This window comes from Adiantum capillus-veneris, chromosome 12 (assembly GCF_014529385.1).
Source record: "Adiantum capillus-veneris isolate H3 chromosome 12, ASM1452938v2, whole genome shotgun sequence".
NCBI lineage: Eukaryota > Viridiplantae > Streptophyta > Polypodiopsida > Polypodiales > Pteridaceae > Adiantum > Adiantum capillus-veneris.
Window position 1 is genome coordinate 149,783,161 of NC_140942.1, and position 15,722 is coordinate 149,798,882.

Here is a 15,722-nt window from a genome sequence, read left to right on the forward strand (position 1 = left end):
CTCTACATTGTATACCAAACTCTTTGAGTATGTCTACCCTTAAGACCATCACTGACCTTGAATGGCATCACAACAAGGCCTACACAAGGATGATGCGAGTGGCAAGCCTAATAATTTGGACCAAGCCGAGAGCTCACCTATAATGATTTTGCATTCATAAATACACAGCCCCCCATGTGTAGAGTCATGAGTGGAAGCATAATCTAGTAGGGGTCCACCAACCTTAGTGTCAATCAAAACCACGATGGGTTCAAACCAATGGCAATCTCTTGTTACATAGCAGACTTGTCCAAATTGGCTTTAGCTTGAGGACACTAACTTCAAATGCACTGAAGTATCTAATCAAAATGGCTAAGTGAAAGCTAGATTGGGCAATAGGTATTTCGAGACTTGATGGATGTTGCTGAGAAGATGTCACTTGGGCATTCAAGGACTTAATGAATGTTTATATAAAAAATTATTTCCACAATACACACTTAATGAGCTAAGAGCTTACCAAAAGAATCTCTTAATTTTAATTTTAGATTTAAATGCAAAGCCGACATAAATGACGATCCAAGCTTTTTTGCCCCTACTTATGCATTTTACTTAGGGCATGGTCACGCGAGGCTTAGTTAGAACTAAGCCCTGACATCCTCTGGCAGGAGCTCAACGCGAGAACCGTCTGCAGAGCAAGTAGAGAGAGGAACTAAGCTCCGCATGACCACAGCCTTAGTCGTTCCATTTTTCGGCAGGCCTTGTGATTTTATCACCTGTTTCTCTAGCATTGCTGTGCAGTGTGCAGAAGATTCTTTGGACATAACACTCTATTAAACCCAACGCAGTGACGGACTGACCAAGGTAGGAAAAGTTTCATAATAATCAGGCACACTTTTCCCAAACACTGCACTGAACGCAGGAATAAATTTCTTGCAACTGTGACTCGTAGAGAACTGCTTGCGGGCTGCTGCAGGGAGAGCGAAAGGAAACCCAACTCCTGTGATTTCTCTTCTTTCCTGGAGCCCAACTAAAAGAAGACTTCGACATGAAGGCATTGCGGTATGGGCTGCTGCGAAAGAAGGGCCCTCTATGGTCTCCACCAGCTGCTGCAATCTCGCGGCGTATGCTGGGTGGAGTGGCTGAATCGGAGGCAGCTGCACCTTCACCCCCCCAGATGCCCCATTTCGACCACACTCCCCTCCCTTACACAGGCCCCTCTTCCCAGGAGATCTTGGAAAAGAGAAAGCAATTCCTTAACCCTGCAATCTTTCTATACTACAAGAAACCGGTAGCTATTTTTTCAGTTCTCTGTTTTTCTCTCCCCTGCTTTTTGTCTGCTTTTAGCATGATGAAAGTCTTTAAGTCCGGGTAAATCTTTTTCTTTCTTCTACTATGAGCAAAACATAAAGCTCCAGCTTGTCAATCTGGATTATGTGGCCTGATGCAGATAAACATTGTTGAAGGGAAGATGCAATATTTGTATGATGAGACAGGTCGACGGTACCTTGATGCATTTGGGGGTATTGTCACTGTGTCATGTGGCCATTGCCACCCAGAAATAGTCGATGCCATTGTTCATCAGACAAAGATTCTTCAACATACAACCACAATTTACTTGCATCATGCAGTTGCCGACTATGCAGAAGCTCTTGCTTCAAAGATGCCGGGCAATCTTAAGGTTTTAATTTTTTATTTACTGACAATTTTTTTTTCCAATCTTCCTTTGCATAGATGTTAAGAATGCACATGCCTTCAGGTCGCATGATGCACTCAAAGGGTGTACTACTTTACATAAAAAACAAAAGCATTAACAAAGGCACTATGACCTAGGGGTGTCATAGAGACACGAAAGATGATTGCACATGAATTTTGTAGTTCAATATTTTGTGCACAATTCATTGTCATTAATGTTGTACTTGTCTCCAAAATCCTTGCGAGAGGGTTTTGCAAATCTATAACACTATGGATGAAAACCCTACAACATTGAACTTTTCCTCCCTATACGGGAGTAGTAAGATGGTTACTTTGAGAGAAGATAGCATTCTGATGGCTTTTGATACAGAGATCTACCCTGTTTGGACCTTTGCAACCCTCCGATACGGTCTGGGAGTGTATGAATACGCTAATTTTGGCCGGATAACGGTAGTTTCAGCCCATCGTAGGTGTGTTTTTGGATGGACAGTATGCTCGGAGTTTGCCACTTTGCCTCTTCTATGGTTACCCATTGATAGAACACCATTTGGTGGTGGTTTGTGCTGTCTATCGGTGATTGTTGCAGCTTGTGGTATCCTCGACATCGGCTTGATCATTTCCATATGGGCATGAGATCTATGAGGGACCTTTCGTTTCAGTTTGGCATTGACGGTTGTGACTCCAGAGGGGTATGACATGTGGTTTGACCTGTACATACTATACGAGTGATTTTTACGAGAGAGATGGCTGTTCTCATGACATATGAGTGTTACAGTTTTGACATCTCAAGTGAACTGCCCAATGTGATCCCATTAATTCTTTTGGCTCTTAGGTATTTACTTTTAAGTAAAGTAAATACCTAAGAGCCAAAAGAATTAATGGGATCACATTGGGCAGTTCACTTGAGATGTCAAAACTGTAACACTCTCTCTGCAACTCATAGTGGACATCAATAGTGAGTCCAAGTCAATGAAGAAGCTACCATGGAAACCCCAGAAGTGGCCACCAACTGGATACACCTCAATGTTGCTCTCCTCAACTTTGTACCTAAAAGTAATGCCATCTTGAGCATCGGTTGCATTTGTAGAAAATTGGAATTGTACACCACACCACGTCCAATAATCCCCATTCGTGAATTGTGAACACATTACGTCCAAAATATAAAACTCCAGGATAATGAACTGTGGAACACATCCTGGCCATGATCCGACCAACAACAATGAATTGGCACGCACGCCCATCCATAGTGTTTTAGACGTCTCATTGGTTCCCTACCAGATGCATGTGCATTAAACTCCGACCTACGGGTCCAAAGATCGATAACTTGAACTCCAACAAAAGGGTCCAAATTAATTATAGAGAGCACACCTTGCCCCTCCTTGCCACTCACAAGCCTCTCTCTGGCAGAAGCTAGTGGTGACACTTGCACTTTGACTAGAAATCTAATGTCGAGGCCACTGTGGCCGCCGCCACGTGTGCCATGCCAATCTCCTCTGTCAAATCTTTATTACCGTAATCTTTGTCGAACTCGCCTTTGACTGTGTCTTTGGCTTCCAACTCCCGAGCCAAACAAAGCGTCATGTCACATTCAAAGCAACTGTGGTCGTACCTCGTGGGTACCAAGGCAGCTAACTGAGTACTGATACTGCCATCCTTGTCCAGCTTGCCTTTGCCGCTGTCCTCTAGCAAACTTGACTATTTGCGGAGCCAAACAATTTGCGGGGTTCCTTGAGATCTGTGCTAGTGCATAGGCCTCTAACTGGATGGTGGATCTACTATCCATAACCACTTGTTGGTTTTGGTCGTTGTCGTCGCTAGCGCTCGAGCAAGGGAGGGCCATGATGAAGTTGCAAGATCTGGAAATCCGGAGATCCTTCTTGCACTCCAAGGGTGGCCGCACGAACTAAGCCGCGAAAATAACCAAGTCGATGCCGAACTCGTTCAATTTCAAAACGCTGGACTCTGCTCAAGGTGTCACCAAAGGGGCTGCTAGCTTTATGTTCAAAACGCTTGCCCTGGGTGAGGTTGCTATATAAGCAACCCCTTGCCTCCATTATATATACATTCAATTATTCATTGCCAAGGTTGATTGGTTCAGGAGACTCTCTCTCTTTCTCTCTCTGTCTCTCTCGTGCTCACTCCCCTTGGTCTATACGCTTTCGCATCATCGACTTTGACAATGAGAACATTTATTTCCTAGAATAGATACCACCCTCTGCTTGCTGGTGGATAGAGATTTCGTTGGACCTCAATACAACAGTTGCATTTGCTTACAGGAGCATTCTCTCGATCTTACAAAGAGGATCTTGGATCTCTCTTTGTGAAGAGAGCAAGGAAGGATCCGGACGTACGTATGGATCCGTACGGTACCGTACGTCCGTACCGTACGTCCGTACCGTACCGTACGGATTTTTTTGGCTTAAAAAAAAAAACCTACGCGAGAGCCTAGAGGCCTTTTATTTTCGCCTGGCTGGGTTTAGTCTGGGCGCCTTATTTTACTGGGGATTGTCTGCAACAGTGACTTGCAACCTGCAAAGTCCATCTGCAGAGCCTTTTCACGCGTGTTTACCGTTAAGAAAGCAAACCTACTGTCTCTCCCTCTCACATTTCTTTGTGATTCTCTCGCGATAGCACATGCGTTTTAGTCACAATGTCGTGTTCCTACTGCATGTGTAGGTCTACCATGCCTCGCAAACCCAACCTAGTCTGGAGCGCACACACCAATGTCATTGCGGTGGTAAATACAGGAGGGCAAGCAGGATCAGGAACACGCACTTGCACTTGCAAATATTGTGGAAAGAAAAAGACAAGTACGGTGACGCGTGTGTTGAGGCACCTTACTGGCATCGGCACTATTGACCAATGCGGAGGATGCAAGCTTGTTCCGTGAGAGATCAAGGATGCTTTGATTCTAGAGCACTTTCTGGGAGGGGGTCTTCCCTTGTCCAAGGGTAAGAAAGCAGACGAGGCAACACAGGATGCCTTGCGGGATGCATTGTTTGGAGATTTTCCAGACGCACCTACTCAGCAGGAAAAGGATGTTAGCAGGAAAAGGGCTCGTTGTTCTCAGGATGTAGATGAGGATACAGATAAAGGGACACGCATGTATACGTAGTCTACTTTGCCTTCACGTGTCCATGCACAGTCCTGGGTAAAAGAGAGGCAAAAAATTGCAGAAACAGAGATTGCTCGCACTCTCATAGAGTGCAACATTGCATTTAATGTCTTGCGAACAGAGCAATGGAAGCGAATGGTCCGAGCCATTGCACAAGTCGGCGCCACAGATTCGTGGAGTGGCTTGGATTATCAGAAGATGCGTACGAAAATGTTAGATGAGCAGCGAGAGATCATTGACAGAGCATTGATCCCAGTGAAAGCTGGGTGGCAGTAGTTTGGTTGTACTATCATCTCTGATGGGTGGAGTGATATTCGGAGACGCCACATTATCAACATCCTTGTTTCCTCTTGCCTTGGTACATACTTCCTACGTGCTGTGGATGCGGGCAAGGCTGGTGAGCGTATTTCGGCAGAGTTTATTTTTGGGCACATTTGGCAAGCCATCAAGGAGGTTGGGAAGGATAATGTCGTATAGGTACTCTTATCATTCTCGAGAGTCGAATCTCTTGCGCTTTTTAGTTTGTCGAATCTCTTGCTCTTTGTAGAAGCCATAGTTTGTAACTAACAAGATATTGGTCGTACGACGTATAATGGTCACTGGTTTTGCAGGTTGTTACGGACAATGCGTCCAACGGCAAGGCCATGGGGGAGATGGTTGAGGCGGAGTTCCCTCGCATAGTTTGGACTCCATGTGCTGCACATTGCCTCGACTTATTCATGGAGGATATTGGCTAGTTGACTTGGGTATAGCCTATTGTCTCTGATGCGTCGAAGATGACTACTTTCTTCCGCAAGAAACATCAAGCACTTGCCATATTCAGGAGTCACAGCACAACAAACATGGTGCGTCCCTCGAAGACTAGGTTTGCATACATGTACCTAGTACTTCAGAGGCTTTACAGGTTGAAGGATCCACTGTTGCAGACAGTTGTGGACCCTAAGTGGTGGTTGATGCACCATGCGCAGACGGAGCCTACCAAGTACATACATAGGAAAGTGCTTGATGAGAGCTCTTGGGTAGAGGTACACTCTTTGGTAGTGGCTCTCCAGCCTCTATGATCTCTTGCGTGTGACAGACATGATCTCTTGTGTCTTGCGAATTGTAGGCGGGATGACATCCTCGCTATTGTGGAGAGTAGATGGACGTATATGAGTCGTCCTATTCATGGGATGGTTGCTATACTCCATCCTCTCTACAAGACTCCAGAGCTTTTTGCAGAGAGCGGTTTGCTCAACTTGCGATCGGAGTACCTAGACAGGATGTTCACTGAGGATGAGCAACTGGACCTTGACAACGAGATGAGCAGCTATATGAACAATCTGGGACCGTCTTTCTTGAGGAGTGTGTCTTTGAGGCAGGAAGGTACCAAGCTTCCCCTCACTTGGTGGCACAACTATGGTAGAGCTAGTGTCACGTGACACATCCCAACCCTATGTGTCCGTGGAGAAGCTACACCACAACAGGGTTCAGTCAGTCCGATCAAGTTAGATTAGCAGTGATCTGGCACTTTTGTGAGTCTATTCGTAGACCGTGCATGTCCAGTCACTTAGCATAGATGCATATCCTCTGGTTACACACAACATGATCATCGGAATTCCCATCAGAATCCATTCGCATCAGTTAGGGGAATTTTCCAGTGCATTTAGCCTATTTTCCTATTTATTGGGATTTTCACTTATTATTTTTAAGTGACTTTCCAACAAAAGTAGGTAGGGCAGTTTTGCTAAGTTAATATATAAGCAAACCCAAGTTAGCACTTTCTGGTAGAAGAGGCAGCAGGAGTACCTTGCTCAACAGGCAACTTCTCAGCAAGACCAACCCCCGCGACTACTTTGGCGTTTTCTCCACAGAAGACCTAGCGTTTTTGCATCAGATCAGCCTTGGCGATTTGTGCACAGCAGATCAGCCCCGGCGTCATGACGACACAGCAGATCAGGCTAGCGTTTTTGCATTTGAAGAACCCCGGCGACAGAAGGACCAATTTCAGCCCCTTGCGTTTTTGGATTTCAGCAACAAATTAAGACCGGCATTATTCACCTAGAGTGTAGCAGATTCAGCCCGTAAAGACCATCAGTTTTCAGCCCTAAGAAACCTCATTTTTCAGCCAAGAAAACGCAGCCAAAACAGTCATTTTCAGCCACCGAAACAGTCCCGAAATTCAGCGATTAGAAGATCTCAGATTCAGCCATCGTCGTCATTGTCGTCATCGTCATCGTCGTCGTCATCATCGTCATCGTCATCACCGTCGTCGTCATCGGCATAGACCAAGTTGCATAGTCCATCGCATACGCATTGTACACCTTTGTGCAATCAAAGAATAGACCACTCTCGCCGACGAGAGTGGGGCCTTCGGAGGAGGGTTTTACAACCTCTCGGATGTCGTATCTCTTCTCTCTCCTTCTCTCAGTCTCATTCACTTGCACGCACAATATCCACTCACTTTGTTCGTGATCATAGCACTCTCCATAAGACGGAAAGCTCTCTCTTTCCCTAAGAACTAAAAGGAACCTTGAGCAATAAAGATCACCAATCTTGAGAAAATACAACATTCATTCCGCTGCACCTAACATTGGTATCAGAGCTTTGGAAGTGTTCTGCATTACTCAAGGAAAGAACCATAAGATTTTTTTTTTTTTTTTGCTTGTTGCGATCGCACGAACCCAAGTTTACTTGGACGTGGCGATTCCTAATTGTGTTTTGTTGAAGAGTGACAGGAATCCCAAGAAAAAAGGGCTTGTCCAGCCTCCCCTTGTGTCTCTTTTCACTCATTGAGAGCGGACCGTGCACTTAGCGGCCGGCCAATCGACGTGAGGTGGGAAAAAGCAACCTTGGTGTGAGCCTAAGGCCGCCAAGGGGTGCGCCCGCAGAAAAGGGTAGAACTCGGGTGAACAGAAGATCCTTCTCAACACGATTTGCAAGCGAAAGAAAACCTCAAGAACCCCAAGAACCCAAGACCCTCAAGACTCAAGAACCTCAAGAACCCAAGATTCTCACGAATCAAGGACCTCAAGAAACCAAGTTCCTCGTGAACTTAAGAACCCACAAGACCCTACAAGAACCCACGACTTCAGAATGATCATCACGCGAAGCGGAATGGATACTTCGCTTGGAAGTGATGAGCATGAGAGAGGCGAAGAAGAATTTTCCCCACCAGGAGGTTTTTCCGACCCTTCCCCATCTACGACAACGATTGCACTAACTCCAATGGAGGAGTTGAAGCTGCTGTTTATGGAACAGACTTTACAACGCAAAGCAAGACATGCCGCAAGAATGGCAGCCATAGCGCGTGAGTACGAGCAAGCACGCTTGGAAGCCAAAGAACGACAAGCCAAATTTGATCGTGAATTCAAAGAAATGGAATGCAGACACGCAGAAGCGGAAGCAGAAAGACAAGCAACGAACAAAGCAAGACAAGCAGAATTTGATCGCGAGATCAAAGCAAGAAGGGAAGAGCGCTTGCGACTCTTTTCTCCGGCTCAGGCACAGATGCACCAGAATCGGGAAAAGGAGACTCTCTCAGTCTCTTCTTCTCCAAAGCATGATACACAGGATTTGCATGATTGTGTGAAGCATGATGATGATTTGATTGACCATGATAAGCATGATGATTTGAATGACAAGCATGATGATTTGGATGACAAAGATAAGAATGATGATTTGAATGATATTGCTAAGCATGATGATTTAGATGCCAATGACAAGCATGATGATTTGCAGGATCAAGATGTGATTTCTCACAAGCATGATGAGTTGCATGAAGATGATGTGATTGTTCACAAGGATGATGTGTTAGTGGATGCTTTTTCTAACGAAGCTAACCTCGTTGTAGATTCGAGCAGTCACGAAGATTTGATCTTGGCTTCCGAGTCGAGGTCCAAAGAAACCCCACAAGACGATTCGATTATTCAAGAAGAAGCGATCTTGGCTCTCGAGCCTTGGTCCAAAGAACCCTCATAGGAAGTATTATGTGTTCACATGATTGATACGCACGCATTGTTCGAATGTTTCATTCGTGAAGGTTTCCTGTATTTTAGTCAGCATCGTTATGTGATCCCTTTTCGTAGGCATGACATATTGCATGTTGAGCACGTTTCTCTCATGGATGAGCACAAATGTATGCGGGTTGTTCATGAAAAGCTGAAAAGTATGTATGTCAGGAAGTCACATTCCATGTCTCTTCCTTGGCATGACAGTTTCTGAACGAGCACATGATAGTATGAGCACCAAGCATGGGCATTTCCATTATGATTTGCCACAGTTGATTGATTTCGATCAAACTGAAAAGATCCATCGTTTGCATGTGTTCGATGAACGGGTTGTCACTCCGTCTCTATGTTCATCTACATTGTATACACAGTCTTTAGAAAAGACAAGATTTTTTTCCTTCACTTAACATGGAATGGGTATGTTCATGGTTTTGTGTTGGAGATGGTTTCAGGAATTTTCAGCCATGGAGATTCTTGAAGACGAAAGAAGCAGGACTCTAGACGAAGTTGACGCATCGAAGGAGCCACAGAAGACTTTGAGTCGCTTTCGGCGCGGCCCAAAGAAGCAAGCGTTGCAGACTTTTATGAAGTTCAAGTACCGCTCGACCCACACATTAGAGTGGGCCGGCGAAGAGTCCCTTCCAGGATTCCGGATGCTATTGGCGATCTCCCTCGACGCCATACAGTTCGGTACCAGTACCTCACTTTGAAGAGGAGGGGATGTCACGTGACACATCCCAACCCTATGTGTCCGTGGACAAGCTACACCACAGCAGGGTTCAGTCAGTCCGATCAAGTTAGACTAGCAGTGATCTGGCACTTTTGTGAGTCTATTCATAGACCGTGCATGTCCAGTCACTTAGCATAGATGCATATCCTTCGGTTGCACACAGCATGATCATCGGAATTCCCATCAGAATCCATTCGCATCAGTTAGGGGAATTTTCCAGTGCATTTAGCCTATTTTCCTATTTATTGGGATTTTCACTTATTATTTTTAAGTGACTTTTCAACAAAAGTAGGTAGGGCAAATTTTTTTTTTTTAAAGAAAAAGATCCTTCTATTAGTTAATGAAAATTGCCCATAGGGCTACAGCCAGCTCTGCAAGAGAGGGCTACAACAAGCATGGTGGGGAGACTCTCCCAATGAAAAAAACAGCATATGTACAATGGGGCTAAATCAAGAGATGGGAGGAGGGAAAAGCCACACAGGTGGACAGTAGTGCCATCTGAGCACCCCCTGGACCATGGAGTAGAACTCACTCACTTATTCCCTGCAACATAGCGTGCCCTCTCTCTCTCCCTATCGTTGTGCTAGCGTCTCCTCTCTTGCTGGCCTTCGCCACTTCTCTCTGCACACACACTGCACTTCCTGGCGTGCTCTATCACTTGCACACACTGTCGCGCGCTCATCAACTGGTATCAGAGCCCGATTAGGGTTTGCCCCAAACCTGCAAACACTGAATTTCAGCCAAGAAGGTCAACTTTCACGCATGATTTTGCAATTTCGTCGCCGAAGGACTCGTCCCCGGACACTAGAGAGCTCTCGGCAACCCAAATTGACCCAAAACAGGTTGAAATTAGGTCAAAAACAGGAAATTACAGGTTATGACAGCAAAATACAGGTTTTGCAAATGATGTATTAAGGTGTGGGAATACTTTTGCTAAGTCCCTGCTACCCAAAAACACTCAAATTGCCGAAAAACAAGCCCTAAAACAGGTGTTTTAAGCAAATTTCAGATTTGCGCAGGTTTTTGTAAGTGTTTTTATGGTGCGATTACATTGGGGAAAGTGCAAATAGATGCAATCCATGCACATTTGACAAATTTTGTCGATGTATGACCATCTGTGGCTCAATTTCATGCAATTTTGATGCTACAAATTAGGGCTTTTGCGCTTACATGCTTCTAAAGGCTGTGTATTAGCCTTATGTATATACGTCTTCTGAGGCTAAAAACAACTAAATTTGTTGTTTTCGAGCACAAATTCGCTCGCTGAAATTTCATGCGCATAAATTTCAAAAATTGAATTCTGTGCCCAAATCGATCTACTTTGCCCCAAATTGCTCCCGTGACCACTTGGAGCTGTAGTGCACATCTCTGTGAGGCTATACTCCGATTTTTGCGCATTTTGCCCAAAAATTCAGCGTATTATCCCTCTTATTTCGTGCAACTATGGCCTCATCTTCTTTGGATGTGAAGAAGCTCTTCGAGATTAGGAGGTTCGATGGTACAGGTTTTGATCTTTGGAAAGACAGGATTCAAGGAATCCTATTTCTTAAGGATTGCGAAGGGGCACTTGAACAGGTGAAGCCACTGAATATGACCAATGAAGCATGGGTTAGCATGAACAGGAAGGCCGTTACATACATTAAAATGGCCATGACAGATGAGATCGTCATTGATGTGAAAGGTCTCACAATTGCTTTTGATATGTGGGAGAAGTTAAAGGGAATGTATGCAAATACGCCTGTCAACCAGGTGCACTTGATGCGAAAACTTGTTGGCATGCAACTAGATGAGTCCAAGAGCACGGCAGAGCACTTGTCATTGTTCGCAGGTACTTTGTCGCAGTTACAGGATTCTGGCTTGCCCCCTTTTGATGATAAACTGAAAGCTATCTTCTTGCTTATGACCTTACCTGAGTCATGGGAAACTTTGGTGGTTTCGTTGTCCAATAACCCCAATTTGACCTTCGATGGTGTTAGGGGTTCTATGTTGAATGAAGAAATCAGGAGGAAAGCAAGTGGAGAGGGATGCAGCTCTGCCAACATGGTTAGAGGCAGGACAGAAAAGAAGAATGCTTATGCGCAAAGGAGTAAGAGTAAGAGTAAAGAAAGGGGAAATGCAAGCAAAGGCAAGGGTGATGTGACTTGCTATCAATGTGGCAGGAAAGGTCACAAGAAACCCAATTGCAGGTACTATAAAGCTGAGTTAGAAAGAAAAAAGAATGGCGGAGACAAAATGAAAGAGAAGAAGGAAGTCAAGGCAGATGCACAGGATAGCTCAAAGGACAAAGAGAAGGCCAATGTGGTTTTTAGTGTCGTGATTGAGGAGCTGTCAGATGTAGAGGACATCTTGTGTGCCATTTTGTCAGATGATGATGCTTATGACTTTGATGACTCTCTAAATGTTCATTCACAGGACATGTAGATCACCAAGAGTGATCTTATTGATGCTTTGTTGACTATCAATGATGCATTGTCCCAGACTTGGATTGTTGATTCCGGTGCTTCATTTCATGTGACTCCTTGTGTGCCACTTTGTCAGATGATGATGCTTATGACTTTGATGCCTCTCACAGGACATGCAGATCACCAAGAGTGATCTTATTGATGCTTTGTTGACTATCAATGATGCATTGTCCCAGACTTGGATTGTTGATTCCGGTGCTTCATTTCATGTTACTCCTATCAAGGAGTGTTTCTCTACTTTTGATGTAGGCAAGCGTGGCCATGTATACCTTGGAAACAATCATGCATGTTCCATTGAGGGTATTGGTGTCACAAAGTGATGACGTGGCGGACAACAAAAACCCTAATTTTTGCCAAAAACCCTAAAATTCCTGCAAACCCTAATTTCTGCCAGAAACCCTAATTTCCGGAAATCGCGGAGGCGGATTATTAATTTTTTTTTTTTTTGGAAAATGATGAGCGACGCAAATTTCGCTTTTTCTCTACTTAAATGAGAAAGAGAGAGAGAATGCTTTTGCTTTCATGTTTTGACTCTCTGTGAGAGAGAGAGAGAGCAATTGCTTTTGATTTGAAGTTTTTGGGGCTCTGCTTTTGGGCATCCCTTGTAACCTTTAAATTAGTGGTGAGGGCCTCACTTCTCAGAGCATCTGGACGCAGAGTCTGAGAGTGAAACCCTAACCGCTCTTTTGTACTTTGATGATTGATTAATACAAAAAGAAATACCTAAAGGGGCGCCAGTCTTTGGGGCCAATATCTTTAGGCACGGAACTCCGCCGGGCCAGTGGAAATCTATTGTGATCTGTGAATTGTTTTGAAGTGGTTATTTGGTGCTGTCGCGGTTGATTCTTGACTTGGAGTGTCCAAGTTTGTTACAGTGGTATCAGAGCACGGCCGATTTCTCTTCTACGAGAAATCCGATCCCCGAATTTTTTTTTCCGCGGCACCTATGGCTTCAGGCAATGATCAATTGACTCCCTCTGCATTTGGAGATGCGGGCAGGGATCACAAGGAAGATTCCGGCAGAGAGTACGGCCCGCCTTGGCCTACTTAGGCGGAGCGGCGAGAGATAGAGCGTCGCTAGTTGATCGGCGATGCAACAAAAATGATGCTCAGTTTTGCCAAGGATCCAAAGATGGCGAAATGTATGAACCAGACCTCTTTGGAAGAGGTACAGATGGAGTGGCAGAGAACCACAACACCACTCCCGAAACCCGCTCTCAAGAAACCTTCTGCCTCCAAGAAATATACGGAGAAGGAACTGGAGAACGTGGTTGATGCACGGATTGCTCAGCTTTTTGACACGCAAAAGAAAGCCAAAAAGCACGGCAAAAAGCAGAAGAAAGGCACTGACTTCCCAGGATATTTGGGTCGTCGGTCGACATTTGACAAGGCAAAGAAATTGAAGAAGCGCGTCAAGTTTGAAGACCTACCCAGTTCTTCTTCTTCTTCTTCTGACAGTTCTTCTAGCTCCTCGGATTCGAGCGAAGAAGACAGAAAAAGCAAAAAGCGAAGCAAGAAACAAAGCTTCGGAAAGGGCAAGAAAAAGGCAAAGAAGGCTACATCTCGCCCAGAGATTGACAGTTCTACTGAGGACTCGTCTACAGACAGCTCAGATTCCGATGACGGAAAGTTTTATGCGAACAAGAAGAATTTTTACAAAGCCAACCAGTATGACTTTCTCGAAGATAAAAGCAAGAAAGTCCGAGAGTTTAAGGAAGGTGGCCACTCGATCAAGTTTGATACTTTTCAGGATACTCAAATGCTTCGAAGGCTTTGTCTTTTATACAGCAGTTTGACATCGCTTTCGCGGGAGGACGCTATTCAGAGCACTCCAAGATTCGGAGAGTTGCCTCTTACTTTAAGGGGAATGCTCGCACTTGGTGGTCCACGCTTCTATTAAGCAAGACTGTGCCAGTTACATGGCTGAAATTCAAGAGGCTTTTTATTTCTTCTTGGTTGACTCAAGAGTTTGAGCGAGATATACGAGTTGCTTGGAACCATCTCTGGATGACCAAGAGCGATACAGTGAATTCTTACTGTGAAAGATTCTGGAGCTCTTTTCTACCCGCCTCTTCATTCAAGAAGATCTCGTTCAGAGAACAAATTGACGGTTTACCTTGGGTCTACCGACAGAGATTCGAGATCACTGCTTGGAACAGAAGTCAGCTTCTATTCAGGAGTTGATGAGTCATGCGAAGTGGGGCTTTGCCATTCACTCTGGCAATCTGACCTACCCCACAGATGAGGCCATGACACAACGAGCCGAACAGACTTCTGGGAATGAAAGTAGAAAGAAAAAGAGCAACCCAGAGAAAAATGATGCACGACCCAAGGTTACTCCTGAGGAGAGAGCTCGCTTCATCAGAGAGGGGAAGTGCTTTGGATGCGGGGAACAGGGACATATCTCCGCGAAGTGCCCTAATAAGGCATAGAAAGAACAGAATAATAAAGACGACGACAGGCCTGAGCGTCCGAGAGCAGCTGAGGAATGTGGCAGAAAAGGCAGATAGAAAAGCAGAATTGGTACCACATGGCGTGGGCACCGAATCTAATGAATGAAAGTACAAACTTTGCCGCTTTCGGGGCAAAGTGAAGGATCAGGAAGCTCTTTTGAAGGAGCCAAGGCCAACTTCTTTTCACTTGGAATTGGCGGCTCGATTTGGAACTACGCCCGACAGACTGACGCCACAGGCGGAGGTAGTTCGACTGGCACCCGGATGGGATGTTGCCATCACACCGAGCATTGGCAAACTTCGTTTGCAATGACAGGGGTGTTCAGGGCACGTGAGTGACGTTCTACTCGGGATCCCTTGGTACCACAAGAACTACGCCGTGGTTGACTATCGGGCCGAGAAAGCGACTTTGATAAATGAAGGGCTTAGAGATTGTACTTGATGAACTTCAATTTCTTACTCATTCTTTTGGAAGAGAACTGAACGATGGATAAAGGTTGAATATGTTTTGACCTGATCAAAAGAACGCCAAGATTTTTCTCCACACTCATGCTGATTGCTTTTCAGAGGGCCTGAAGATCAAACCATTGATCTGATACTTGGAAGCACGCCACTGAATCGGCCACCTTACCGTGTGAGCCGAGTACAGAATGAAAAGATTATGAACCCAGTCTTGTCCAGCCTAGTACTTCACCGTATTGCTCTCCAGTGTTGTTGGTTTTGAAGAAAGACGGATCTTGGAGAATGTGCATCGATTATAGCACTCTCAACAAATCACCATCAAGAACAGATTTCCGATTCCTAGGATCGATGATATACTCGACAGGGTACATGGATCCTCGTGCTTTAGCAGGATTGACTTGAAGAGTGGATATCATCAGATCAGGATAGTGCCGAGAGATGTCTACAAGACAGCTTTTCGAACGACTTTTGGGTTATTTGAGTTTTTGGTGATGCCTTTTGGCTTAACCAATGCTCTTGCGACATTTGACCAGATGATGGACAGGATTTTTTTGAGAGTACAGGCTATTTGTTGGCACTTTCTTTGACGACATCATTGTTTTCTCCAAGAATGAGGCAGAACACAGAGATCATCTGCTTCAAATCTTTCAGGCATTACGAGATCACACATTAGTGATTAATGCAAAGAAAAGTGAATTTTTCCTACCAGAGATACATTTTTTGGGACACATTGTGTCAGCAGCAGGAGTGCAAATGGACCCGGCCAAAATAGAGACTATCCGTGATTGGCCCGATTTGAGGAATGTCCATGAAGTTAGAAGCTTCTTGGGACTGTGTTCG

At 44.9% G+C, this 15,722-nt stretch overlaps 1 protein-coding gene across 2 annotated transcripts in view; it reads left to right on the forward strand.

Annotated features, from left to right (window-relative positions):
- The first annotated feature begins 689 nt into the window (after positions 1-689).
- The window catches only part of LOC147446677 (alanine--glyoxylate aminotransferase 2 homolog 1, mitochondrial-like), a 47,630-nt gene continuing 32,597 nt past the window's right edge, over positions 690-15,722 (forward strand). The window contains exons 1-3 of one of the 2 annotated variants that reach the window (XM_086525870.1): positions 690-840; positions 929-1,267; positions 1,427-1,657. In XM_086525870.1, the coding sequence (XP_086381996.1) occupies positions 1,025-1,267; positions 1,427-1,657 (474 nt within the window). In that variant the 5' untranslated portion in view covers positions 690-840; positions 929-1,024. Of the gene's footprint in view, positions 841-861; positions 1,268-1,426; positions 1,658-15,722 lie in introns of those variants that run through there. The other variant, XM_086525869.1, reaches the window with a different exon arrangement.